Raw genomic sequence first — 27,665 nt, forward strand, 5'->3', positions numbered from 1 at the left:
ATACGACATTGCACGCGTGTCCGAATGAACATTGCATCACTCCTCTAAACAATACAGGCGCCGCAATGGTCTGTCGTTCATTTTAACAATCTTACATCCGTGTTTCGATCTTTTCAGAGACAAACGGCATTGTCCACTGAAATTTAAACATAGCATAATGTCCAGCGAAAAGCTCCGCCTCTCTGACCACAGATGGGCCACTCGCGGCACACCGACGCCAATCTCATCCTCATCCAATGGGTCTTCCACTGCGGTATTGCGAGACGTGGAGTTAACACACTGCTCTTTCGGCCATTGTAGACTTTGCAGACTTTGGAGCCGCTACGTCTTGTCCAGGTAGATCCAGAGTTGGCACCACAAGGGTGCATGCGCCCCAATCCAGCTCTACCACCAAAGGAAAAATCTCAGGCAGTATCGGGAATTGAACTCGGATCCTTCCACACGATGGTCACCTACGCTCACTACACAGTTACGCAGGCAGACAGAAAATCTTCAATTATCTCTTTATAAACACTCAAGTGCCAAAGAAACTGGTATAGGCATACGTATTCAAATACAGAGATATGTAAACCGTCAGAATACGGCGCTGCGGTTGGCAACGCTTACATAAGATAACAGTGTCTGGTGCAGCTGTTAGGTCGGTTTGTGCTGCTGCAATGGCAGGTTCTCAAGATTTAAGTTAGTTTGAGCGTGGTGTTATAGTCGGCGCATGAGCCATGGGACATAGCATCTCCGAGGTAGCGATGAAATCGGGATTTTCCAGTACCACCATGTGCCGTGCATATCAGGAAACATCAGATCTCCGACAATGCTACGGCCGTAAAAAGATCCTGCAAGGACGGAACCAACGACAACTGAAGAGAATCATTCAACGTGACGGAAGTGCAACCCTTCCGCATACTGCTGCAAAGTTCAGTGCTGAGCCATCAACAAGTGTCAGCGTGCGAACCGTTGAACGAAGCATAATCTATATGGCCGAAGGGCCACCCGTGTACCATTAATAAATGCAAATACAACGCTTTACGCCTCACCTGGGCCCGTCAATACCGACATTGGATTGTTGATGACTGGCAACATGTTGGCTGGTCAGACGAGTCTCGTTTCACATTGAACTGAGCGGATGGACGTGTACGGGCATGGTGCCAATCTCATTAATCCATGGACCGTGCTTGTCAGCAGGGGACTGTTCAAGCTGGTGGAACCTCTATAATGGTGTGGGGCGTGTGCAGCTGGAGTGATACAGGACCCCTGATACGTATAGATACGATTCTGACAGGTGACACGTACGTAAGCATCCTGTCTGGTAAGCTGCATCTATTCTGTCCATTGTGCATTTCGGCGGACTTTGGCAATTCCAGCAGGACAATGCGACTCTCCACACGCCCAGAATTGCTACAGAGTGGCTCCAGGAACACTCTTCTGAGTTTGAAAATATACGGTGATCATCAGACTCCCCAGAGATGAACATTATTGAGCATATCTGGGGTGCCTTGCACCGTGGTGTTCAGAAGAGATCACCACCACCTCGTTCTCTTACGGATTTGTGGAGAGTCCTGCAGGATTCATGGTGTCAGTTCCTTCCAGCACTACTTCAGACATCAGTCGAGTCCATGCCACGTCGTGTTGCGACACTTCTGCGTGATCGTGGCAGCCCTAAACGGTATTAGGTAGGCGTACAAATTTCTTTGGGTCTTGGTGTAGAAGGTAGTGTCCTGACTGACTGATTGACTAACTGACTCATAAACGCCCAGCCCGAACCGCTAAGGATAGAAAGTTGAAATTCGGAGGCGTCGTTTATGAAGGGGTGTTTCGAAATTCCAGCCCTAAGGGTGTGAAATAGGGTATAGTTTAAAAAATGTGGCTATTAGGGCAATTTTGAAGCTAGACCTACGAAAATTGTTATTTGGTCTCTCGGTCAGAATTTCAGTATATTTGGAAATTTAACCCGATGGGGGAGAACTGGTAGGTGAAACATTTTTTTGAAAATATATTCTTATGAAAGAAATACTATAGCATTTTAAAGCTTCATCTATGAAGATTGGTACTTGTCTATGCGGTTACAAATATAAAAATCCGTGTTTCAATGTTTTTGGACACTGGACCCTAAGGGAGGGAATTAGATTATTTTGTTATGAAAGCATTTTTAAAGCTAAATGAACAAAAATTTATGTTTGGTTTGTCGGTTAGAAATTAAAAAATCGTGTTTCACTGTTTTCGAAAGTTCAGCTCCTAATGGATGAAATAGGGTCAGACTTACTCACTGACGCATCATCGCCTAAACCAACCGCTAAGGATATAAATTCGCAAATTTGGAGAGAGTGTGGAACTTCTGCTGTACCCATAATTTAAAAAGGGATAGTCCAAAATTCCACTCCTAAAAGAATGAAACTGGGATAAAAAGCTTTGTGAAAGTATGTTGCTGTTAAGGGAATTTTGAAGCTAGAACTACGCAAACAGGTATCTGGTTTCTCAGTCGGAAAATAAAAAATTCATGTTCAGCATTTTTGGAAATTCAACAACTGAGGGGGTAAAACAGTGGGTGAAAGTTTTCCAAAAAAAATAAGTAATTACTAAAGAACTACTAAAGGATTTTTAAGGCTACATGTATGACAGTGCTTTTTACTTGTCAGTTACAAATAAAAATAAAAATTCGTGTTTCAGTGTTCCTGGAAATTGAACCACTAAGAGAGTGCAAAAAGGGATGCAAATTTTTAAGAAAATACATTAAAAAATTTAAAACCAAATTTATGAAAATTAGTGTTTCATTTCTCGGTTAGATATAAAGAAATATTTGTCAGCGGATAAAATTTGATATGAAATATCTCCACAAGAACGCAAAAGGCGTGATTAACAATAACTTAGCACTCCAGCTACCAGAACAGTTTTTGACCAGAAGTACATTTGAAAAAGACCACGCCTACACGGCCTTCATTAGCGTGAAATGCTTGGACCAAATGGTTCAAATGGCTCTGAGCACTATGCGACTTAACTTCTGAGGTCATCAGTCGCCTAGAACTTAGAACTAATTAAACCTAACTAACCTAAGGACATCACACACATCCACGCCCGAGGCAGGATTTGAACCTGCGACTGTAGCAACAGCACGGATCCAGACTGAAGCGCCTAGAACCGCTCGGTCACAATGGCCGGCGATACTAATTAATGTCGAACAGAGTAACATCGGCTTTATATGCGTTGCAGAATATCACGACTGACTCACTGACTGACACGTAGTGATTTTGATCAGCGCAGCAGAGAATTCCCCGAATGAAATCCAACACTTCTGAGGCACTTGTCTCAAATTGAGGAATCCTAGGCATGCACACGTGTATAGAATTGTGTTCAGAGGGGCCACAGAGATCGGTGGCCACTTTTTTGCTGTCTGTGTTTATCATTACTTCTATAAAACAGACAAAATATTGTCTGTTTTAATAATGAATGTTCTATGAATTAAACTGTTCACGTGCGATATTCGTTACCTTTCGGAGCTCCCGTAATTAATGGACGTCCCCTTATTCTTAGTTAGTATCACTCTGGAATATTCCTCACGAAAATTATTGAAGCTCGAATCAATCACCAGCTAAGACAATTGCCATTCTTTCGTCATCAGCACGCGTTTTTTAATGTTAAACATTTACACCACTTAAATCCATTGCAACTTCCTTCTTATAACGTTACCTTCTTCTGACTTCTTTTTACCGCAATTCCACATCTTAACATCAGTCGAGAGTCGTCGCACTTTTAATAATCACAGTAATCAGGAAATACTTTTTTTCGTTCAATATTCTCTTTTCCTTTCTTCTCATCCTCTCGCACGCTTAGCTCCAAAAATTCGCACTGTCGACCCGAAAATACCCAATGAATGGTCGATTGGCGTACTTACAGGGTATACCGCACGTACCTCGATTTGAGGGAAACTATGGCCGCGTGGCTCAACAACAAGGTGTTACGGGTAGCGGTGGTTATAGAGTTTCGCGCTTGTAATAGGGGAACAGCGAAGCAATTTGCAACCTATTTCAGTGTCTGGTAATAACACCCGACGAGCAGCTGTACCAACCAGCATCATCGCCATGCTATGGCGTAAGGAAGTCTTCCTCACACGCTTATTCAGCACATCACAAGGAGACGGATTAGCGTCGGCAAAGGAATCTCTTTACTGGACGCTCGAGGCATAGAAATATATCGCCTGGACGGATGAGTCACCGTACAAAAAGACTGCATATTACGAGTACGTCGAAAGCCGCTGAGACGATACATAGACTCTACATGGAACTGTTGGCGCAGGTCGTGAGACATCCTAGTCTGAGGGAATAAATAGAAGGAGATGGTACCCGAGTATTATCTGCCACCTTCTCCCACTGGCAAAAAGACCTCGTTATTTTTTTAAGTAAATTTAAACCTTGCTTCTGAACTTGAGCACTACTCCAAATACGGGATAAACTATTCGCCATACCCAATGGATTTGGTGAAGCTATTATTGTGTTTCCTACGAAGAGCACGCAGCGCTTCTATACTGGTAAATTCCACTGAGTACAATATCGTCTGCAGTTGCTAACAGAATATAATGAAATTTGATGCTACGATTTATCTACAACGCGCAACGGAATCCGACTAAACGACATCAGTAGGACCGATCAGGGAATGAATTTCAGTGATAATTTAAAAAGACATTTATTAAGCAGGAGAGTTATGGTCATTCATTAGAGAAGATGGAGAGTGGCGGTAGAAAGCACTAAGGTCAAAAGATCAGTGAATCAAACTTAATCTTGCCGTCGGACACGGTTGCTCTTATGAAACATGAAATACCAAAACAGTCGCCACAAAGATGGAACGAAGACACTAGAAGATAAATTCAGTAAACAGTTCCGTCAAACTAGACTTCTGACCATTCAGTCTGCTCACGAAAATCTGTAGAGCACAGTGGAAAAACCCTGACACTGGCGAATAATGAAAACTAAGTTTAAAATCGATAAAATTTACACCACTTGCTTGATAAATGAGATTAATTACTCCAATGATTACCGACATTGTGAAACAAAACGACTAACCTGATACTCTGCCAAAATGTTTTATTCAAAGTGCACTCGAGACCAGCACCTGCTACTCAACATACCGTCAGACCGCGACTTAACTGTTCTGTAACATCCCAGACGCTGTGCTCTGGTGCTACCTTCTTCGGTGGGGGAGGCCGGCTGCCTCGGGCTTGGATGTGTTTCATGTCCTTAGGTTAGTTTAAGTAGTTCTAAGTTCTAGGGGACTGATGACCTCAGATGTTAACTCCCATAGTGCTCAGGGCCATTTGAACCATTTTTTGAGGCTGGCTGCCAATATTCATGAAAAACGATCCAGCAGCGCCAAAGATTTCTCCCAGTTGGGTAGGTTCCCGTTTCTGAGACTCCCAAATGTTTACCGAACAAAAATTCGAACAATAATTCGATGGAAAATTCCACTTTTAAAAAGGGCCAGTCACGCCAAAAGCAAGCCAGCTCTGAGCGCTAAAAGTTCAACGGACTTCGCCACGTCTTCGTCGTGAGATTTCATTGGCTGGAGTAGAACTGGCTTCAGACATAATTCCCGCATCGAACTGAGTCCTGATGACCAGCGAACATGTGTCTGGAGACGGCCGGATAACTGTAGGACAGCAACTTCACTGTCTCCCGCCATAAGGCCCGACAACTGGCGGTGATGGTCTGGCGTGCCACTTCACTCCGTAGCAGGACCCCTTTGGTTGTCATCCGCGGTATCCTTACAGCACAGCAGTACGTCAACGACATTCTACGCCCCGTTATGTTGCCCTCCATTGCATGCCAAATTGGGCATACATTTCAGCAAGATAATGCCCACCCGCGCTCGGCTAGAATTTCTAATGATTATACTCGTGGTTGCCAAAACCTACTTTGGCCAGCAAGGCTATCAGATCTCTCGCGAATTGAGAACATTCGGAGCATTATGCGCAGGGCCCTTCAACCAACCCGGTATTTTGAGGTTCTAACGCGCCAATGGGACAGAATTTCTCACGATATTCCCGAAGAGGACATCCAACAACTCTGTCAATCAGTGACGAGCTGAATAAGTGCTTACATAAGTGCCAGAGATGGACGACAGTTTTATTGGCTTGCTCTGTTTGTGAAGTTCTTTATTTTGAATAAATCATCCAACTTTTTGAAATTGTCATCCTCTGTCTGTCTATACATGTACATCACATTTACCGATTGCCGTGCTATTCGGATAATTCATTCGTGGTGCATCACTTTCAGTTTCTTAGAGTGTACTTTCATGAAAGTTGGATGACACTGACACCTTTCAGATACACGACGTAATCACTCTTGAAATAGGCCGAAGTGTGTAAACATCGCTCTGCAGACATGAGAGTGCTTGACACTGCCTAGCAGATAAAAACTTCAGGCCAGGTTGGGACTGGAACCCGGAAATTGGCCTGTACTCTCTTCGAAAAGGGCTAGTATCACGGAGTTTTCGGAGAACTGTGAGGTTTGGAAATTAGTAATGAGATACTAGCAGAATCGAAAGTCTGATGACAGGCCGCGTGTCATGCCCCGATAGCTCAATCGGTAAAACCATAACCCACAGAAGGTATGAACCCAGTTGTAGCACTTTACATTACATTAATACTTGTTCCACACTTCACGAATATAACATTTTGTAATTATGTGGAACGTGTCAGTAAAACATAAAGTTTCTTTACACGACCTAATGAATTAATTTTTTTTACAGTTTCTGCTTCATGTCTAAAAATTCATCTACTGAACAGAAGGAGCAGTCATTCAGAAATTCTTTTCATTTGTTTTTAAATGCTGTTGGCTATCTATCAGACTGTAAATGCAAAATGGTAAATGACCAAAGACTATTGTGAGAGGATGATGCACCCCTTTCTCTGCCAAAGTCAGGTCTAACCCAGAGGGGTGAAGATCGTCCTGTTTTCTGGTGTTGTAGTTATGCGCTTTACTATTATTTTTGAATTACTGTGGGTTGTTGATAACAAATTTCATAAGTGAATATGTATACTGTGAAGGTGTTATGAATATCCTTAGTTCCTAAAAGTAAATGTCTACAAAATGATCCTGGGTGGGCTCCGGCTATTATTATGATTACACGCTTCTGTCGATAAATACTTCTCTTGATAAATTACCCTATAATATGAAACCACATGAAAGAGTGAATGAAAATAACACAGTATGTTTATCAACAAAATTTGCAATAACCATAAGTAGGTAAACTCAAACGATCATCAACGTGTTTATTTTTTAAACCTTTACCTTAGCACCAGACATCTGTTCAAAGTCTATATTTATCAATGGTGTTACGTCATTTGCTGTACAGAAATGTGTACGTCATATTTTCTCAAAATTTAGTGAGAGTACATTTGCAGAGAACCACTTAACAATTTACTGGAAGACATTATTTACAATTTCTTCAGATAATTCTTGTTTGTTGTGCTCGATTACTACACTTAAATCATCAGCAAGAAAACTAGCTTTACATCTTCATCAATATAGAGTGGCAAGACGTTAATATATATTAAGGACAATAAGGGACCAAAGACTGAATCATATTGGACACCATTCTTGATACTTCTCCATTCAGTGGAATCTGCAGATTTTTGCAGGACTATCTTTACTATTAATTTAAACCTTCTGTATTCTTCCAGTTAAAATCCTTTGTGCACTGCCCCACTCAAGGCACAATACTCATGCTTACGCAGAAGAGTTTCATGATTCATGATTCACACAGTCAAAAACCTTTGAGAAATCACAAACAAAACCAATGGGTGATGTTTAGTTATTCAGAGCATTTAATATTTGATCAGTGAAAGCATGTATAGTATTTTCTGTTGAAAAGACTTTCTGAAAACGAAACTGACATTTTGTTAGTACTTCATTTTTACCAATATGTGAAGCTACTGCTGAATACATTGCTTTTTCAAGAATTTTACGTAAAAATGTCAGAAGTGAAATTAGACGGTACTTCCTAGCTTTAGACCTATCGCCTTCTTTGCTATCATTTAACAATAACATCTTTCAGTCTGTCTGGTTTCAGTGAGATACTGCGTATGTGGCTGAGAACCCTACTTGTCTTTTGGGAACAAGCTTTTAGTACTCTGTTGGAAATTGCATCAATTCCATACAATATTTTACTTTTGAGTGAATTTATTAGTTTTCTAATTTCAGTAGGAGAGATGGGTTGAATTCTGATTTATAAAACTGCATAGGTATTGTCTCTTCCATTTATAGCCTTGCATTTTGTAATGAACAACTGGGTCTTATTTTATCTACAACACCTAAGAATGATTGTTAAAAAGATTTGCTACTTTTGACTTTTTGTTGGCAAACTTTTGATTGAGTTTGATAGAAGCACAGTCTTTCTGTGCTCTTGGTTGCCGTGTTTAACTTTTAACAATATTCCAGATTGTTTTATTAGCAGAGGTGCTAATCTCAGACATAATGTACATAGGCCCACTTCCGGATGCAGAGAGGGTGTAAGGTGTCAGGCAAATCCAACACCTTCCATGAAAACCCTGACATGATAAGCAAATCCAGTAGTATGTCACATAGCTCCGAATAAATCGTGACATTAAATTAACCAAAGTAATACGAGTAACGAGTGAGCAAATGGGTTACCACAGACTAACACAAGAATGCCTAAATGCATGTCATACCTTCCCACCGTGAGACAGACGCAGTTCCGAGGGGAGAAACGAGAACAGAAGCCGAGAGCAGAACCGTGTTAAGCTAGAAGGCCCTACGATAAGGGACGGACACCCACGTTTCCAGCTAACCGCTAGGACCACCCGCCCAGCCCATGTTAAAAGCTAGAGCCCTCCAGAAGAACAGTATAGATCATACGATAACACTAAAAGGGACACACCAGCCGCAAGTTTTAGCGTGAGACTTTTTCGCGTCTCCGTTACGTTGCAAACTTTAAAAACATTGCCCCACCACGAAAAGTATAACGTTTCTCATTGGGTAGACAGAATTTTAGTAGGCGGAGCTTAAGGTTAACATTGAGACCCTGATTGGTCAGATGAAAACACAGCCAGATAGGTTTTTTTAAACCAACTTCGGTAAATTGTAGTAAGGAGAAGTTAGGAGGGAGTTGCTTCGGAGACTGCGAGCTGTATGGAGCTGCGCCGGCCGCCGCCCCCTGACGAACACTGACAAGGTAATGAACGCACGCGATGCCGCATTTCTGAGCGCAAAAGGCTTCACTCAGAACTGCAGAAGTCTCATCTGTTACATCCCCTTTTTACGTAATACTAGTGTCGATCGTCAATTAAATCTCATGGTATTCACATTTGCTACGTAAGTTAAAATCTGAAAGGCGATGATTTTTCTGTTATATAATTATTGAGAAGCCACATCAGCCACTGTAATTTACGACAAGTTAGATAAGTAATTAAAGATAATTGAGGGTCACTGTAGACCATTTTGATAGTTTTCTCTTCTGTGAAACTTAATTTAAACCTAGATTATAGATTTGATATGGCATAGGTCATCCTTCGATCCATTGTAGAACTTGGAAACCCATTCAGGGAATATTCGTTCAAATTTTTGTTGAACGCAGTTGGTTTTTATCATCCTGTATTAAAACATTTCCTTTTATCAATACTGCAATTTATAAACAATGTTTTGTGAGTAGAATAAAATTTCCAATGGTAAACTTAACTGCTTTTTCGACGTTATTTTACCAGCTCACTAAAAATAGGAAAGGCTTGAACCCCTTCCACTAAATTTAGTTAGTATTAAGATTCTTTTACAGGGAGTGCAGTGGAGTTGACGCTGAAATCATTAAGTATTTGGTTATATCATCGCTAGTCTCACTGAACTCTTCTGAACTCTACATGTCTTGTGTGGTCTGGCGTCTCCTTACCAGCAACAGGTGCCAGGTTCAAACTAGTCAGTTCCCTAAAAAACTCGCTCAGAGCGCCGTTGCGCGAAAGTGGTAGGGAGACACGACATAGGACAACAGACACCACGCAGAATGTTAGAAGGGAAAACCATCGTGTTCGCTGTATGGCTATGGCGCATTGTACTGCACATGCAGCAGCAATCAGAGCAGCAGTTGGCAACATGCTGACACAACGAACTGTTGTAAATTGGTTACTTTAACGACAGCTCCGAGCCAGACTCCCTGTAGCGTTCATTCCACTGACCCCAGACCCCCGCCATTTGCGACTTCAGTGGCATCAAGTGGGAGCCCATTGGACGGAGGTCTGTTGTGTTTTCTGATGAAAGCTTGTTCTTCCACTGTACCAATGATGGCGCTGTGTCGGTTGGAAGGATGCCGGTTGAGAGCCGGCGACCAACCTGTCTTCGTGCTAGACATACTGGATATCCAATTGTAGTTAAGGTATGGGGAGTGATTTCATGTGACAGCAGGAGCACTGCCGTGGTTATCCCATGCAACCTGACCAGAAATTTGTACCTCAGTCTTGTGATTCAACCTGTTGTGCTACCATTTATGAACAGAATTCCAGTGGATGTTTTCCAACAGGATAACGCTCGCCCACGTACCGCTGCTATAGCACGACGTGCTCCTCAGAGTGGCCACATGTTGCCGTGACCCGCCACTATCAACGCATCTGTCTCCAATTGAGAACTTATGGGACATAAGTGGACAACTCCGGCACCATGCACAACCAGCATTAACCGTCCTTGTACTGACTGGCCAAGTGCAACGGGCATGGAGCTCCATCCAACAAACTGACATCTGACACAAAACATTGCATGCACCTCTCCATGCTTTTATACAACATTGTGGCGGCTTCACCGGTTATTAATGTACCAGCATTTCACATCTGCAATGGCTTATCTAGCGTTTGCATTGACCTGTGATCTTGCAGAGTTAGTAATTTAAATATGCTACCTAGACAAATGTATCCCCGAAATTTCATTACTCTACATTAAACTTTTTTTTTGGTGTTGCGTGTATGATTTGTAAAAATTGTTATTTCACAAATAATGTTCACAGGCATTTTATGTCTACTTGCTTTAGTTCGACGATTAGATAGGACAATAAGTAAGTAAAGTTGAAAACAGCGTCTGAGATTAAAAGAAATATGGTGGGCAAAACACGTTGGTTATTTCAGCTGCCACGGCACGTCCACGTCGAATAAGTTACGTGTGCAAAACTAACAGCAGTCTGTTATGAGCTGTCACGGCAGGCTGTAACGGAAGGCATAGCCACGGATGCTGTGATGTTTTGCGGACCCGCATTAAGGTCCGCTGAAGGACTGGCAGTACTCCATAGCAGTGATTAAATTTGCTCAGTGGATACGCTCTGAGTATTCACCCACCGGCACCAGTGAGCATAATACAGTTACGTACATGCGAGTTGTGTGGGGTAGTAAGAGGACGGCAGTACCAATAGAAGCTCATGGCCGTCCGTAGATCATTACATTAAGGCAATGTAGTACCACTGTTTCAGCTAACGGATCAGGAAACACATTAAGCGTATAAATATACTTACTACAAATGAATTTAGCAGTACTTCGTTTACCTAGACTTAATCTCTCTTTAATAGGGTCAAAAATCTGTTCCACAATTGTACCGAAGTTACAACTAAAGTAAGTTTATATACTAAATTTTGGTTCAGAGCTTATCAACAGCGTAGATTACTAATACTGGCAAAGAGTAGTTTCAGTTCATTACCATCAATAATTTGCTTTATTTGACATTGACAATCTGCAATATTTCCCAATACATTAACGCCACTTCTAACCTGTTTAGAAATTTTTAATGTTTCCTTTTGTGAGTTACTGGAAACGCCATTGTAACGACGTTGCTCAATTTGTCTTTACGCGAGGAACATTAGTACCAAAGCGCTTTTAGGTAAGGATAACGGCTTGGTTTATTCTGAGTAACACTTGGTAATTTGTGGTTTAACATAATCCAAGATAACGTAATTAATTTTTCTTACGATGGACTTCTAGTCAGTTACAAACTACTTTCAGCGTAGAACTAAAATTTAAGATTAAATTTCAGTGCTTCTCACGTATATTACAAATACTGAAAGTTTGGAACAGTTTCCGCGGTGTTTATCTTGTTTCAGAGCCCAATCCTTTCGTTATAAGAGAACACCGTTTACGACAGTAACCACTAAGTCGAACACAACGTATATCCATGTGGACTGGTGGCAGTTTATATTCTGTTAATTTGAAATCATACGGAATAAATATTTCACATATTTTCCATTTCAATGCCTTTTTTTCTGTGCGAGTCCTGATTTCTCTTATTTTATCGTGATGATCATGTCTCCCTATGTATTTGGGTGCCAATAGAATGTTCTCGCAATCGGAGGAGAAAACTGGTGATTGAAATGTCATGAGAAGATCCCGTTGCAATGAAAAGCGCCTTTGTTTTAATGATTGCCCCTCCGATTCACGTATCATGTCTGTGGGACTATCTCCCCTATTTTGCGATAGTACAAAACGAGTAGCCCTTCTTTGAAATTTTTCGATTTCATCCGTCAGTCCCAGCCGATGCGGATCCCACACCGCACAGCAATAGGGCGGACAAGCGTACTGTGAGCAGTCTCTTTAGTAGACCTGTTGCATCTTCTAAGTGTTCTGCCAATGAATCGCAGTCTTTGGTTTGCTCTATCCACAACCATCTTCTATGTGATCATTCCAATTTAGGTTATTTGTAATTGTAATACCTGAGTACTTAGTTGACTTTAGAGCCTTCAGATTTGTGTGACTTATCGCGTAATAGGAATTTAGCGGATTTCTTTTAGTCTTATGTGAATAACTTCACACTTTTCTTTATTCAGGGTCAATTGCCGCTTTTCGCACCATTTAGATATCTTATCTAAATTATTTTGCAAGTCGCTTTGGTCATCTGATGACTTTACAAGACGGTAAACGACAGCATCATCTGCAAACAATCTAAGACGGCTACTCAGATTGTCTCCTGTGTCGTTAATATAGATCAGAAACAATAGAGGGCCTATAGCACTTCCTTGGGGGACGCCGGATATTACATCAGGTTTACTCCATGACTTTCCGTCTAATACTGTGAACTGCGACCTTTCTGGCAGGAAATCACGAATCTAGTCGCACAACTGAGGCGATATTCCATAGGCACGCAGTTTGATTAGAAGACGCTTATGAGGAACGGTGTAGAAATCCTTCTGGAAATCTAGCAATATGGAATCACTTTAACATCCCCTGTGGATAGCACTCATTACTTCATGAGTATAAAGAGCTAGTTGTGTTTCACAAGAACGATATTTTCTGAATCTGTGCCGTGTGTCAATAAACCGTTTTCTTCGAGGTAATTCATAATGTTCGAACACAGCATATTTTCCAAAACCGCACTTCAAATAGACGTTAGTGATATGGGCCTGTAATTCAGTGGATTACTCCTATTTCCCTTTTTGGGTATTGGCGTGACTTGAGCAATTGTCCAGTTTTTAGGTACGGAACTTTCTGTGAGCGAGCGGTTGTATATAACTGCTAAATATGGAACTATTGTATCAGCATACACTGAGAGGAACCTGGCTTGTATACAATCTGGACAGGAGGCCTAGTGTTTATTAAGTGATTAATGCTGCTTTGCTACACCTAGGATATCTACTTCTACATTTCTCAACTTGGCAGTTGTTCTTGTTTCGAATTCAGGAATATGTGCTTCGTCTTCTTTGGTGAAGGAGCTACTGAAAACCGTGCTTAATAACTCTGCTTCGGTGGCACTGTCATCAGTGGCTTCACCGTTGTTATCGCAGAGTGAAGGTATTGATTACGTCTTGCCACTGGTCTGCTTTATGTATGACCAAAATCTCTTTGGGTTTTCTGCCAGATTCCGAAACAGAGTTTCATTGTAAAAATTATTAAAAGCATCTCGCATTGAAGCAGGCATTATGTTTCGAACTTCTGCAAAACTTTATCTATCTTGGGGAGTTCCTTTCTTTTAAATTTGGCATGCTTTTTCGCTGCTTCTCCAACAACGATATGACCCGTTTTGTGTACCATGGGGGATCAGTACCATCACTTATTAATGTATGTAGTATATATCTCTCAACTGCCGTCGATACTGTCTCTTTGAAATCATTCTACATCTTTTCTACGCTCACGTGATCAGATCGGAAGGAGTGGAGACCGTCTCTTAAAAAGGCGTTAAGAGCTTTTTTATCAGCTTTTTTAAATATGCGTACTTTGCATTTCTTTTTGATGGTTGTAGGTGTTACGGTATTCAGCCCAGCAGCAACTGCCTTGTTGTCGCTAATCCCTATATTCGTCATGATACTCCCTATCAATCCAATATTATTTGTTGCTACAAGGCCAAGTATGCTTTCGCAACCATTTACGCTTCGAGTGGGCTCATGAACTAATTATTCAAAGCAATTTTCTGAAAAAGCATTCAGTACAAATTCGGGTAACGTTTTATGACTGCTGCCGGCTTTAAATGTATAATTTTTCCAGCATATCAAGGGCAGATTGAAGTCACCACCGACTATAATAGTGTGAGTGGGGTAACTATTTGAAATGAAACATCATGTAGATGTAGATGTTAATGTTAATGATCACTGTTTAACCTTGGGTACTGTCACAGCGCGCCGGCCGAAGTGGCCGTGCGGTTAAAGGCGCTGCAGTCTGGAACCGCAAGACCGCTACGGTCGCCGGTTCGAATCCTGCCTCGGGCATGGATGTTTGTGATGTCCTTAGCTTAGTTAGGTTTAACTAGTTCTAAGTTCTAGGGGACTAATGACCTCAGCAGTTGAGTCCCATAGTGCTCAGAGCCATTTGAACCATTTGAACTGTCACAGCGCTGAAAAAAAAAACATCCATTTAATTAGGCAAAACCCGCTTAGTAATATTAGTTATAGCATGTCCTAAGAAGGTAGGGACGTTGCAACACCATATTACTTTTAAGATGTTGCTTGCTCGCAGATTGCTCTGTAATATGAGTTTCACGTTAAATATGTGAATTACTCTAGGAATGACTAGGAATACAATCTTTTAATGACGTGTGCTGCTAAATAACTGGTGTTATCACAGTAAACTTGACGTTAATCACAGTTGCACCCTGTGGAACTCTGCAGTGAGTTGTGTGGTCTTCCATCCATAAACCAGTTTGCTGCAACTCTGCACACTATGGGCTACAACACAATCTCATTCGCTTCTCAACTGCTACTTCGCTTTCATGTTTTTCGACTCTTTAGAACAGCAGTATATTTATGAGCAAGTTATACATAACCTTTCGCTCCTAGCTGCCTTCAGAATTTGAAAAAAAGAATAATGTATTTCAGTCAACACGACGCCGTAAAAATCTTTTTCTAGGTGCTATAATGGTAGGTTTTTTTCTTTCTTCAATGTATAAGACGTGTCACTTGGTCACTATTCCCTGTCATGTTTCTACATTTCCCCAGAATCCAAAATGACCTATCCTAACGTCACACTCCACCAGTGTTAGAGTTAAGCTGTTAACCAGATTAAATGAACGCTGCATTTTCAGTGACAAATGAGAAACATGCCCCAGCCTGGATTCTCAGGCAGACACCTGAATGTCGGAGACAGTGTTACACTAATTCGGCACTCCAGTAACGCGTAACGTGCCTCTGTCCGCCATGAAGATGTAACATGTCAAGAACACTGTGACCGCTGTGAAGGTTTATTAATCTAGTGCCGACAGCGGATTCTCAGTACTTACCGAGGTCTTCGACTTCGCACGGCAGTACGAGCGTGTCGCCAACCACCGAGCGGAAAGTCTGGCCGTGCGACAGGAAGTGCGGCGCCACAGTCGCAGCGTCCATAGAAACTCCTGCAACAGCAAGAAAGAGAGTTTTTATTTTCTTTATTTTTTAGAAAAGTGCCAACTTTGATTCTCATGTGAGTCTCCAGATAGTTACTTGATTAATGTACTTATGCATAGTGAATAACATAATCAGAGAATGTGAGGTTATCGTTGAACAGTATGGGCTATATAACTTGGTCTCAGACAGTATGATCACATCCCTAGTGTGAATTTTAATGGACAGTTGGAGCAATGTGGGTGCTGAACAGAGAATACAAATTTAATGACAAACGTTGGGAGTTTGGGAGAAACTGGCGGTCACGCGTCTATAACACGGACTATATCCCAGAGTACGGCTGCTGCTCATTCCTGATACTATTTAAAATGCGAAGGCGAGTGTGGAGAAATAGGGCGGTAGACAAGGGCTGTTATTTTTATATATTTTATATATTTATATATTTGTATATTTTTATACATGTCTCTGGACAATCGGGTGATCTCATTACAGAATAGGGCCGTGTATAGAGTGTTGACATCAATGCACCCAACAAAATGTTGTCCCCAAGATTCACTGCCTCCAAAGTCACTTGGCTTTGGTTTGTCCTAAGGCACCCTGTAGGTTGCGAAAATCATTACGTCATTAGGGCAGACACATCCATTTCAAGTGTCACGTTTTTCGTACACGTGACACAGGCATCTTAAAAATTTGCATCCTGTATTTGGAACGAACTTGGCTTAAAGTTGAAGAGACACAGCATTTCACTTGTTTGCAGTAAGTGCCACAATTCAACTGTCGAGCTTTTTTAGTGTAGAGACAGACAGGCTATTTTTTCGAATTTCTACTATGTTTTATTGTATTACCTGTCCGTATTTTGATTTGTTACGTTACGATGACATTGCAGCATGGTTCCATAGTACGCGAACGCGAAAAATGTCCCAAAAAAATTCTTCCGACTTTTTCCTTACGTAAAATATTTTAATCTTCATTTATCATAAGGGAAAATAAAATATTAATCGCATGTAAGCATTCTAAATGTCATAGGTAATGATAATACTTTCCTACAGTGAATACTTTCAAATGAGCCTAAGAGTTTGAATATATAATCTGGAGGAAATGACTCGGTTTATCACATATGAAGCTGATCTGCAAAATTACATTGCTCGAAACGAGGCACTGAGAATATGCCGCATATCCGTCGAGTAGTCGCACATCGACTCCTGGAGAAACTGAAGACCTACTATGAGAAGACTGCAATGGACTATCTTTCCAAGCATATTATTTTATGAGCAGAAACATGAGCAACTGCAGTGAAATACTGGTTAAGATTAGCAAATTTTTTTATTGGTTTTTCTTCCAGTATCGAGTGTACAACGTAAGACGAAGGAAGAAATGAAGTTAATGGGGTAAGAAGTTATATGAGTCACGAATCACACAGCAGTTTGAAAAGGTGTGGCCACCTGAGGGAACTGAGTCAAGCCAAGGAAAGTATGTGTGTGACAATCGCAGGAAGAAGTTGTTCAAAAAATAACTGGAGAAAACTAGTGGTCAGTACTGAAAAACTGATGTAATGTTGCAATCAGCCATACACAGCGATGAAGCTGAAGAATGTCTGAAGATGGTCAAAACAGCCGAAACCGGTTAACGCCTAGGCTAAATCGCAACTATTACTGTAACAGAATGATATTTTCACTCTGCAACGTAGTGTGCACTGATATGAAACTTCCTGGCAGATTAAAACTGTGTGCCCGACCGAAACTCGAACTCGGGACCTTTGCCGGGCACACAGTTTTAATCTGCCAGGAAGTTTCATTACTGTAACAGATTATTAGTTACGGGAACAACTCGATCGATCTCCTCCGTGATTCAGTCTGCGAGACAATTTGTGGCGTAAAACTGTGAGGAGCAGCCTCTCTCTCGAATTTTAGTTCAAATGGATCTGAGCACTATGGGACGCAACATCTGAGGTCATCAGTCCCCTAGAACTTAGAACTACTTAAACTTAACTAAGGACATCACACACATCCAAGCCCGAGGCAGGTTTCGAATCTGACGGAAGCGCCTTGAACTGCTCGGCCACTCCGGCCGGCGAATTATAGTTGATAAAGTTTCTTGTGTCATCAAGATTCGATCAGGCAGTCTTTCGCGGTAGCGCTCTGAAGTGGTGGAAACACAATCAACAGCATCGGATTTTAACAGGAACGCTGAGACGAGGAGATGGGCACACGGGATTAATTAACTAAGCCTTTCATCATAACTGTTGAGAAATTGATGATAATCGTTTGAAGTAGAAGCGAGTCATTTAGTTGAACCATTACCACATGTAGATTCGGTATTGTAGTGGTAGCGACTCTCGCTATTCAAACGCATTAGTCCTTTGTTGCTTAACAGTTAGTTTTAATTGTTATCGGATCATATCCTCCTTGATCATATGCTTCTTCAAGTGCAGGAATCAGATGATGGGAATACCATGAAGAACAATATTTTTTAGGAGAAAATTCATTCGGTGCATGATGGAATATGTATTATACGTGGTGTCCATAATTAAAGATCCAGTTTCAAATCGGTGTAGAAGGAGAACCAACCCTCAGAACGAAGTCAAATTTGAAAAATGGTTCAAATGGCTCTGAGCACTATGGGACTCAACTTCTGAGGTCATTAGTCCCCTAGAACTTAGAACTAGTTAAACCTAAGGACATCACAAACATCCATGCCCGAGGCAGGATTCGAACCTGCGACCGTAGCGGTCCTGCGGTTCCAGACTGCAGCGCCTTTAACCGCACGGCCACTTCGGCCGGCGAAGTCAAATTTGAACAGAATGTTATTGACGCAAGGGGTAACGCCATGAGAAAAAAATGAAAATTTCATCAATACACCAATAAATGTCAGAATATGCACACCAGATGTCAGAATATGCACACCAGAAGACGCATGGCAAAGTAGTTGGTTCGACATATGTCGAAGTTGTGGCCACTGCACTGCAGCAGGGGTAGGACGGTGGTGTGGAAACACGAAGTGCACCGGGAATGGGCCCAGCGTTGGACTTACCGGCGAGCACGGAGAATAAAATCCTATGAAACATCCTGCACAGCCATCCGTACAATATCACCCATATTCAGGAGTTCTTCATGCTTACCTGCCAGCAAGACAAATGTTCCCTCTGGAATTTCTTGCTCACGTGGACAATGAGTAGCAGTGGAACATTCTGCAGACGGACGAAGCCCATTCCCATCTCCGAATATATGTCAATAGGCAGAATTGCAGAAATGGGCAACAGAAAGTGGCCGGTATACTCCATTCTGCAAACGTTACTGTGTTGTGCTGGTCGACGGCATCGTTTATTGTAGGGCCATATTTTTTCGAGCAAGTGAATCCTCTTGCGCACCAGCGTTATTCCAGCCCTTCAGGAGCTTGGATGTGTGGATAGGATCATTTTTGTGCAAGATGGAGCTCCTCCAATCATTGCACAACCAGCGAAGCGGCTGCTGCAGAGGCATTTCGAAAATGCTAGAATTATCAGCGGTCATTTCCCTAGAGCCTAGCCGTCGATATCACCTGGTCTTAATGCGTGTTACTTCTGGCTGTAGAGTTGCATTAAAGATATTGTGTTCAGTGCCCCACTTGCTAACGTAGTTGAGTTGAACGTACGCCGCATTGCACAACATATTCTAAAGGTGAACGCCGAGTGCTCCGATATGTAGTGGGACAGGCTTTTTCTCAATTTCAACTCGTGGCAGAAAACGGCGGACACCATACTGTACATGTCTTGTGCCAGTTTCACGACGGTTAGGAATCGATGTCATTTTGCTTTCGCTATGCTTTTGATTTCTGCATATAACACCTCGAAAACGACAGCTTAACCGAAAAGGTCCTAAGCCGCTAAATCTATGCTAGAGAAATGTGTGGAACATTTCGGAAAACATTGGCGAATGAAACTTCTAGTGACAAAGTACTGTTCTCGCTGTGTTTGTACATTCAGTGGATGTAACCGCCTACTGAGCTTTACAACCTACTTCTTTCTTCAGTCCATACCATGATGCCTTTGTTCGCAACGGAAATATTCAGAGCATTCCAGGCCTTGTGTTAAAGCCTGTAATTAAGACCCAGCGAGTGCTGCCGCAGGCTTGAATTATATGTCGAAGCCTTGAGGCAAATATTTTGTTTCTTGGACTAGTGGCCGTGGGAAACATGCAGCTGAAGAGAGGCAACCCTATAATGACTTTATTCTGCTCTCTGACCTGTGTAGCACATAACCCCTACGGCGGTCCACTTCTCAAGAGTCATTCACTAATAACCGTGGCTGCTGTTGCATGCCGAAGCCTTTTTTAATAACAGCCCGGCAAACTCCTCGGAGCCATAACGGACGAAGTAACTCCGCCCTCTCGCCAAGGCTACGGAAGGGACGAGATCGCGAAGTAAACGCACACCAGAGTTTCCGCTCAGTCGGTCAAACACCCAATGATTAACCGTTACATAACTACATGTTCAATTATCACATAGTGAACTGCTCGTCTCTCGATAAAGCTGCAGCTTAGTTACAACGACACTGTGGGACTTAACATCTGAGGTCATCAGTCCCCTACACTTAGTACTACCTAAACCTAACTAACCTAAGGACATCACACACATCCATGCCCGAGGCAGGATTCGAACCTGCGACTGTAGCAGCCGCGTGGTTCCGGACTGAAGCACCTAGAACCGCTCGATCACAGCGGCTAGCCGTTTCATATTTTTAAAAGCTAGTAGCTGTATTTCCGTTACTCAGCCACGCGCTATCGGCTGATTTCGAATTTGTGGAGAATTCTGTTCACATTGCCGTATTTTTTCAAGTGCTCCTGAGTTTCGTAATTATCCGCGTAAAATTATATTTTTCAACTTGTGTCAGAACGCGGTATTATAGAATCTGGGTTGTTGTCTCAATTTTTAGTACAAAAATTTTGTTGTCGTCGTGCACGATGCGCGAGAAACCACTTGATAACGATATTAAGTGAAATGCTGGTAAAACTGATTAAGAGTCCAGTTTCTCACGTTATCTGTTTTATTGTAGTCGCTCAGAGACGGTGCAACCGGTTTCGTACCATCCAGGTACATCCTCAGGTGTATTTAAGCTCTAGTGGCCCATATTATTTAAATCGCTTAATGTAAGGTGCAATGAGGAGCGCCAGTTGACGTTACCCCTGTGACGGTAGTCGAGCTTCATGAAGTCAGTTGTCATTGATAATTTACGTGCGGAGAGCGCCAGACGTCCTCTTTTCAACAGTTAGACGGTTTACCACTTGGGCGTCTATCGCTCTCAGAACGTAAATTATCAGCGATAACTGGTTCTATTAAGTTGGACTACCGTTCGTGGTCGAAACACACATTGAGCCATTTAGATAACTTGGAACATTAGACATTAAATACACGTGAGGTTGTACCTGCGTGGTACGAAACTGGTCGTACCAATCTCTGGGCGATTACGATAAAACACCTAACGCTGCAAATTAGACTCGCAGTTAATTTTACCAGCATTTAAGCACCTCATTTTTTGTAATTGTTTGACTGTTCTTTTCAGAATATATAATTATTTCAGCTGTGGATACCCCACTTACAGGGTTGATTTTCAGTTTTGTTAAATATTTCAGTCCTATTTATTTGAGCTTGGTGGTTTGTTATAAAACGTCATACAGTTTTGGTGAAATATCTTAACAATATGGGAATTGAGGAGTTTCCTTTTGGAAATATCTGTGTAGGAAATCCGGCTTTCACCTAATAACGTAGGGAAACCACCCGAAAACCACATCAGGAAGAATGGACCTATAAATCTATATTTGGCAAATTGTTCGAGAATAAAAAGTTTTCTCTCATTCTCACTGTCTCCCTTTATCTCCCTATCTCTCTCTCTCTCTCTCTCTCTCTCTCTCTCTCTCTCTATCTATCTATCTATCTATCTATCTCTCTGCATTTGTGTGTGTGTGTGTGTGTGTGTGTGTGTGTGTAGGAACTGATAAGGCCTATCCTATATTACTAAAAAATAAATGTGATGAAGAGGACACATAGGCATGATGTTTGCAAAGTTTATCTCACTTATGATCCGCAAGTGGTGTTGACCAGCAGATCTCTCTGCATCCACTGCTAGCATCTCTATTGAAGCCAAAACGAGCCGGCCGGTGTGGCCGTGCGGTTCCAGGCGCTTCAGTTTGGAACCGCGTGACCGCTACGGTCACAGGTTCGAATCCTGCCTCGGGGATGGATGTGTGTGATGTCCTTAGGTTAGTTAGGTTTAAGTAGTTCTACGTTCTAGGGGACTGATGACCTCAGATGTTGAGTCCCATAGTGCTCAGAGCCAAACCAAAACGAACGGAAGCTTTGAGTCAGTACGTGAGGCATATTCGGTTGGGTCACTTGGAGAACTGAACAGCTCATGTTCACATTTGAGTCCTGGAATACCTTTGCACGTCATACGTAAATATACTAACACAAAATGGCTCTGAGCACTGTGGGACTTAACTTCTGAGGTCATCAGTCCTCTAGAACTTATAACTACTTAAACCAAACTAACCTAAGGACATCACATGCATCCTTGCCCGAGGCAAGATTCGAACCTGTGACCGTATCGGTCGGGCGTTTCCAGACTGTAGCGCCTAGAACCACTCGGCCACCCCGGCCGGCTATACTAACACACTCTTTGTGAAAATTCATAGCTGTCTTCTTTCATTAAGGTGAAATCAGCTGTACCCACACTTGGTAAAATGCTGAATGCTTGAGGGAAGAAAGCGGGCCGTGTAGTGTGCACGCCGTTAATGGGGAGATGGAGGGGCGCCACTCGGCCTGCCGACGACACGGTCGCCTCAGCACACACTGGCGCTATACTGCGCCAGGGCCGTTTTTACTTGCACAAACACTTGCCGAGATTGGTTTAGAGAGCGCGGAGCGCCGGCCAGGTTCTTATATTAACGGCGCTGTGCCAGCGGCCCCGGGGGCGGAAGGCGCCCTCCTCCGCCCCCGCCGCCGCCTCCGCAGCCGGCCTGCCGCCGGCGGGCACCCCTTTGTCCGCGCCACGACCAGACAAGCGCCTGCTGTTTTATTAACTGCTGCCACCCCCGCCCGCCGCTCCCCGGGGACTGTTTGCAGGTCCACCCACCGCTGCAGCCTATCTTCCGCCTACTGCCGACTTCTTTTGATACGGCGCGGTCTTTTTCCGTTTGATGCGGAGGCAGTCTCCGGGCCAGCTAGCTGTAAACAACGCGAGTGCCTACACCCGCGCTGACTGCGTACCGAGCGTCAGCTGCCTGCCGAAAGCGCTCCACTGAAGTCACAAGTTCGATGAGCCGGCGATCTTTGTCCACCTTCTAGAATTTCTAATACCACCTGCTCCAGAAAGCAGACTCGAAATTGCTTGTGTGTCTGCCTTTCTTTTGCGTACTTCGTAAATAACACCCACTTCGTCCTCTATCTCAAAGAGTTTACGAAGACTTTTCCGTTGTTTTACGTTCTAGCAGGTACCACATATGTGATACAGTACAACTACGTAGAAACCATCAAAGAGCAGCAGAAGGAATCACCGACGTTATTTGCTCGCTGCAGTTATGGCAGGAAAAACAGAACGAATTAACACATTTTTCAACTGAATTAAAGAATTTATGAATGTTGTAACGATTATTTATGTCCACCATAGGCTGTTATGAATTTTTTATACAAATGTACGTCATTACAACATATATTACATGATTGGTCAATCGTGTCACGTATCCATTTTCAAATATCGAGAGCTACGTCTGTCAAATGCATGTTGCAGTATTTAAAAACTATTTAATGTGTAGGAAGAGGTGTCTGTTCTCACATAGCAATATATATACATATCGAATGCTACGTCGGTGAAACCTATGTCAGTATAAATTTGTAAACTTAATAAACCACGGAATAATGCAGAGAGAGAGGTAAAAATTTACACACATGCTTGGAATGACGTTGGGTTTTATTAGAACAAAAAACAAAAAAGTTCACAAAATGTCCGACTGATAGCGCTGGGCAGCAAAATGTCAGTGACTGCTACCGTGACGGATGAGAGGTACGCCGATATGTTACAGAATCGCATCATCCCCAGCCTGGCTGATAAACACCTGCTGGAACGTACGATGTTTATGCAGGATGGCGCTCCACCCCATATTGCTAGACGCGTGAAAGATCTCTTGCGCGCGTCGTTTGGTGATGATCGTGTGCTCAGCCGCCACTTCGTCAAGCTTAGCCTCCCAGGTCCCCAGACCTCAGTCCGTGCGATTATTAGCTTTGGGGTTACCTGAAGTCGCAAGTGTATCGTGATCTACCGACATCTCTAGGGATGCTGAAAGACAACATCCGACGCCAGTGCCTCACCATAACTCCGGACATGCTTTACAGTGCTGTTCACATTATTCCTCGACTACAGATATTGTTGAGGAATGATGGTGGACATATTGAGCATTTCCTGTAAAGAACTTCATCTTTGCTTTGTCTTACTTTGTTATGCTAATTATTGCTATTCTGATCAGATGAAGCGCCATCTGTCGGACATTTTTTGAACTTTCGTATTTTTGTGGTTCTAATAAAACCCCATGTCATTCCAAGCATGTGTGTCAATTTGTACCTCTCTGTCTACATTATTCCGTGATTTATTCAGTTTTCAAAGTTATACTGACATTTTGATTACCCGATATATATATATATATATATATATATATATATATATATATATATATATATATGACAGAAATTTCACCGATGCAGCATTCGATATATGATACCGCAGGTATCTGAAAATGGACACAGGCCGAAACTGATCAGCAGCATAATAATTCATGATGTAACAAAGTTCCACTGTTTGGAAAAATTACGACAGCCTACGGTCGCTATAAAAGTTGGTTTTAACAACCAGGAGTTGTTGACTCATGTGTGAGGAAACTAATACAATGACGGAAAAAACTTCGCTCACCAACAAGGAGCTGTGCGACATAAACGAAAGTTAGTGGACGTGTTTCGACATCTGAAAAACGATGTCTGTTCAGATTTGACACCAGTCGTATGAGAATGGCGCCAATAGCGCCGTTATGACAGTGGATATCAGGTTTGCTTTAACTGTCACGAACGTTAGTTACCTTTAAGATTGGACCTGGTGAGTTGATTTTAGCCGAGAATGTCTTCAAGATGACAAAGACGCATTATCAACACCTCACTGAGTTTCGACCAGGTCTTGTAACGGGACTACGAAAAGTTGGATGTTGCTTCTGCGATATTGTAGAAAGACTTGTTAGGAATGCAGCCTATGCACATATTGCTCCCAGCCATGGTTACGAGAATTTGCGGTCGCAAGAACTTCAGGTTCCGGACAGCCATCGTGTTCTGCATATGGCTCTGGTGCGTCGTATTGCATCTGCAGCAGCAATCTGAGCAGCAGTTTGCAACACTGTGACACCACGAACCGCTACAAATCGATTACTACAAGGGCAGTTCCGAGCCAGACGCCCTGTAACGTGCATTCCAGTGACCCCAAACGACCGTTATTTGCGTCTTCTGTCATGTCAAGCGAGAGCTCATTGAAGGTCTGTTGCGTTTTCTGATGAAAGCTGGTTCTGCCTCATTGCCAATGTTGGCCGTGTATTGGTCAGAAGGAGGACGGTTGAGGACTTGCAACCAGCCTGTCTATGTGATAGATACACGGTATCTGGTCCAGAGTGCGGTTTCGTGTAACAGCAGGAGCGTATCTACCCCTGGACTTGTGGTCCAGAGTGCGGTTTCGTGTAACAGCAGGAGCACTCTTGTGGTTATCCCAGGCACCCTGACTGCAAATCTGTACGTCGATCTGGTGGTTCGACTTGCTGTGTTCCCATTCATGAACAGCATTTCAGTCGGTGTTTTCCAACAGGTTAACGCACGTGCACACACCGCTGTTGTAACCCAACATGCTCTACAGGGTGTCGAAATGTTGCCTTGGCCTGCTCTATCACTAGATCTATCCCTAGTCGATCACATATGGGACATTATTTTACTAAAACCTTAGTGTCAATCACAAACAACATTAACCGTCCCTGTATTGAACAGCTAAGTGTAACAGGCATGGAACTCAATCTCAAAAACTGATACCATTACCTGTTCAATGCAATGCATGCCCCTCTGGATGCTTGCACTCAACATTGTGACTGTTACACCGGTTATTCTTGTACCAGCATTTCAGATTTGTAGTGGCTTAACTCGCACGTGCAGGGTGTTTAAAAATGACCGGTATATTTGAAACGGCAATAAAAACTAAACGAGCAGCGATAGAAATACACCGTTTATTGCAATATGCTTGGGACAACAGTACATTTTCAGGCGGACAAACTTTCGAAATTACAGTAGTTACAATTTTCAACAACAGATGGTGCTGCAAGTGATGTGGGTGCACCATTCTGTACGTCGTCTTTCTGCTGTAAGCGTGTGCTGTTCACCATGTGCAAGTGTGCTGTAGACAACATGGTTTATTCCTTAGAACAGAGGATTTTTCTGGTGTTGGAATTCCACCGCCTAGAACACAGTGTTGTTGCAACAAGACGAAGTTTTCAACGGAGGTTTAATGTAACCAAAGGACCGAAAAGCGATACAATAAAGGATCTGTTTGAAAAATTTCAACGGACTGGGAACGTGATGGATGAACGTGCTGGAAAGGTAGGGCGACCACGTACGGCAACCACAGAGGGCAACGCGCAGCTAGTGCAGCAGGTGATCCAACAGCGGCCTCGGGTTTCCGTTCGCCGTGTTGCAGCTGCGGTCCAAATGACGACAACGTCCACGTATCGTCTCATGCGCCAGAGTTTACACCTCTATCCATACAAAATTCAAACGCGGTAACCCCTCAGCGCCGCTACCATTGCTGCACGAGAGACATTCGCTAACGATATAGTGCACAGGATTGATGACGGCGATATGCATGTGGGCAGCATTTGGTTTACTGACGAAGCTTATTTTTACCTGGACGGCTTCGTCAATAAACAGAACTGGCGCATATGGGGAACCGAAAAGCCCCATGTTGCAGTCCCATCGTTCCTGCATCCTCAAAAAGTACTGGTCTGGGCCGCCATTTCTTCCAAAGGGATCATTGGCCCATTTTTCAGATCCGAAACGGTTACTGCATCACGCTATCTGGACATTCTTCGTGAATTTGTGGCGGTACAAACTGCCTTAGACGACACTGCAAACACCTCGTGGTTTATGCAAGATGGTGCCCGGCCACATCGCACGGCCGACGTCTTTAATTTCCTGAATGAATATTTCGATGATCGTGTGATTGCTTTGGGCTATCCGAAACATACAGGAGGCGGCGTGGATTGGCCTCCCTATTCGCCAGACATGAACCCCTGTGACTTCTTTCTGTGGGGACACTTGAAAGACCAGGTGTACCGCCAGAATCCAGAAACAATTGAACAGCTGAAGCAGTACATCTCATCTGCATGTGAAGCCATTCCGCCAGACACGTTGTCAAAGGTTTCGGGTAATTTCATTCAGAGACTACGCCATATTATTGCTACGCATGGTGGATATGTGGAAAATATCGTACTATAGAGTTTCCCAGACTGCAGCGCCATCTGTTGTTGAAAATTGTAACTACTGTAATTTCGAAAGTTTGTCTGCCTGAAAATGCACTGTTGTCCCAAGCATATTGCAACAAACGGTGTATTTCTATGGCTGCTCGTTTAGTTTTTATTGCCGTTTCAAATATACCGGTCATTTTTGAAACACCCTGTACATTAACCTGTGATCTTGTAATATTAATTTCCTAAATATGTTCCCTAGACGAATGTATTCCCAAAATTTCATTACTATACATTAATTATTTTGTTTTTGTTTTGCGAATTATTCCCCTCAGTGTGGGTTCGGTAGCTCCTCAATTATAATACCCAATTCAGGTAATACGAACCACATTGCAC

At 42.7% G+C, this 27,665-nt stretch overlaps 1 protein-coding gene across 3 annotated transcripts in view; it reads right to left on the reverse strand.

The window, feature by feature from the left end:
* LOC124615503 (lachesin-like) overlaps positions 1–27,665 on the reverse strand; it is an 878,988-nt gene that overhangs the window by 497,860 nt on the left and 353,463 nt on the right. For all 3 annotated transcript variants that reach the window (XM_047143457.1, XM_047143456.1, XM_047143458.1), the window contains exon 2: positions 15,666–15,776. In XM_047143457.1, the coding sequence (XP_046999413.1) occupies positions 15,666–15,776 (111 nt within the window). The remainder of the gene's footprint in view (positions 1–15,665; positions 15,777–27,665) is intronic.

The sequence above is a fragment of the Schistocerca americana genome, chromosome 5 (genome assembly GCF_021461395.2).
Source record: "Schistocerca americana isolate TAMUIC-IGC-003095 chromosome 5, iqSchAmer2.1, whole genome shotgun sequence".
NCBI lineage: Eukaryota > Metazoa > Arthropoda > Insecta > Orthoptera > Acrididae > Schistocerca > Schistocerca americana.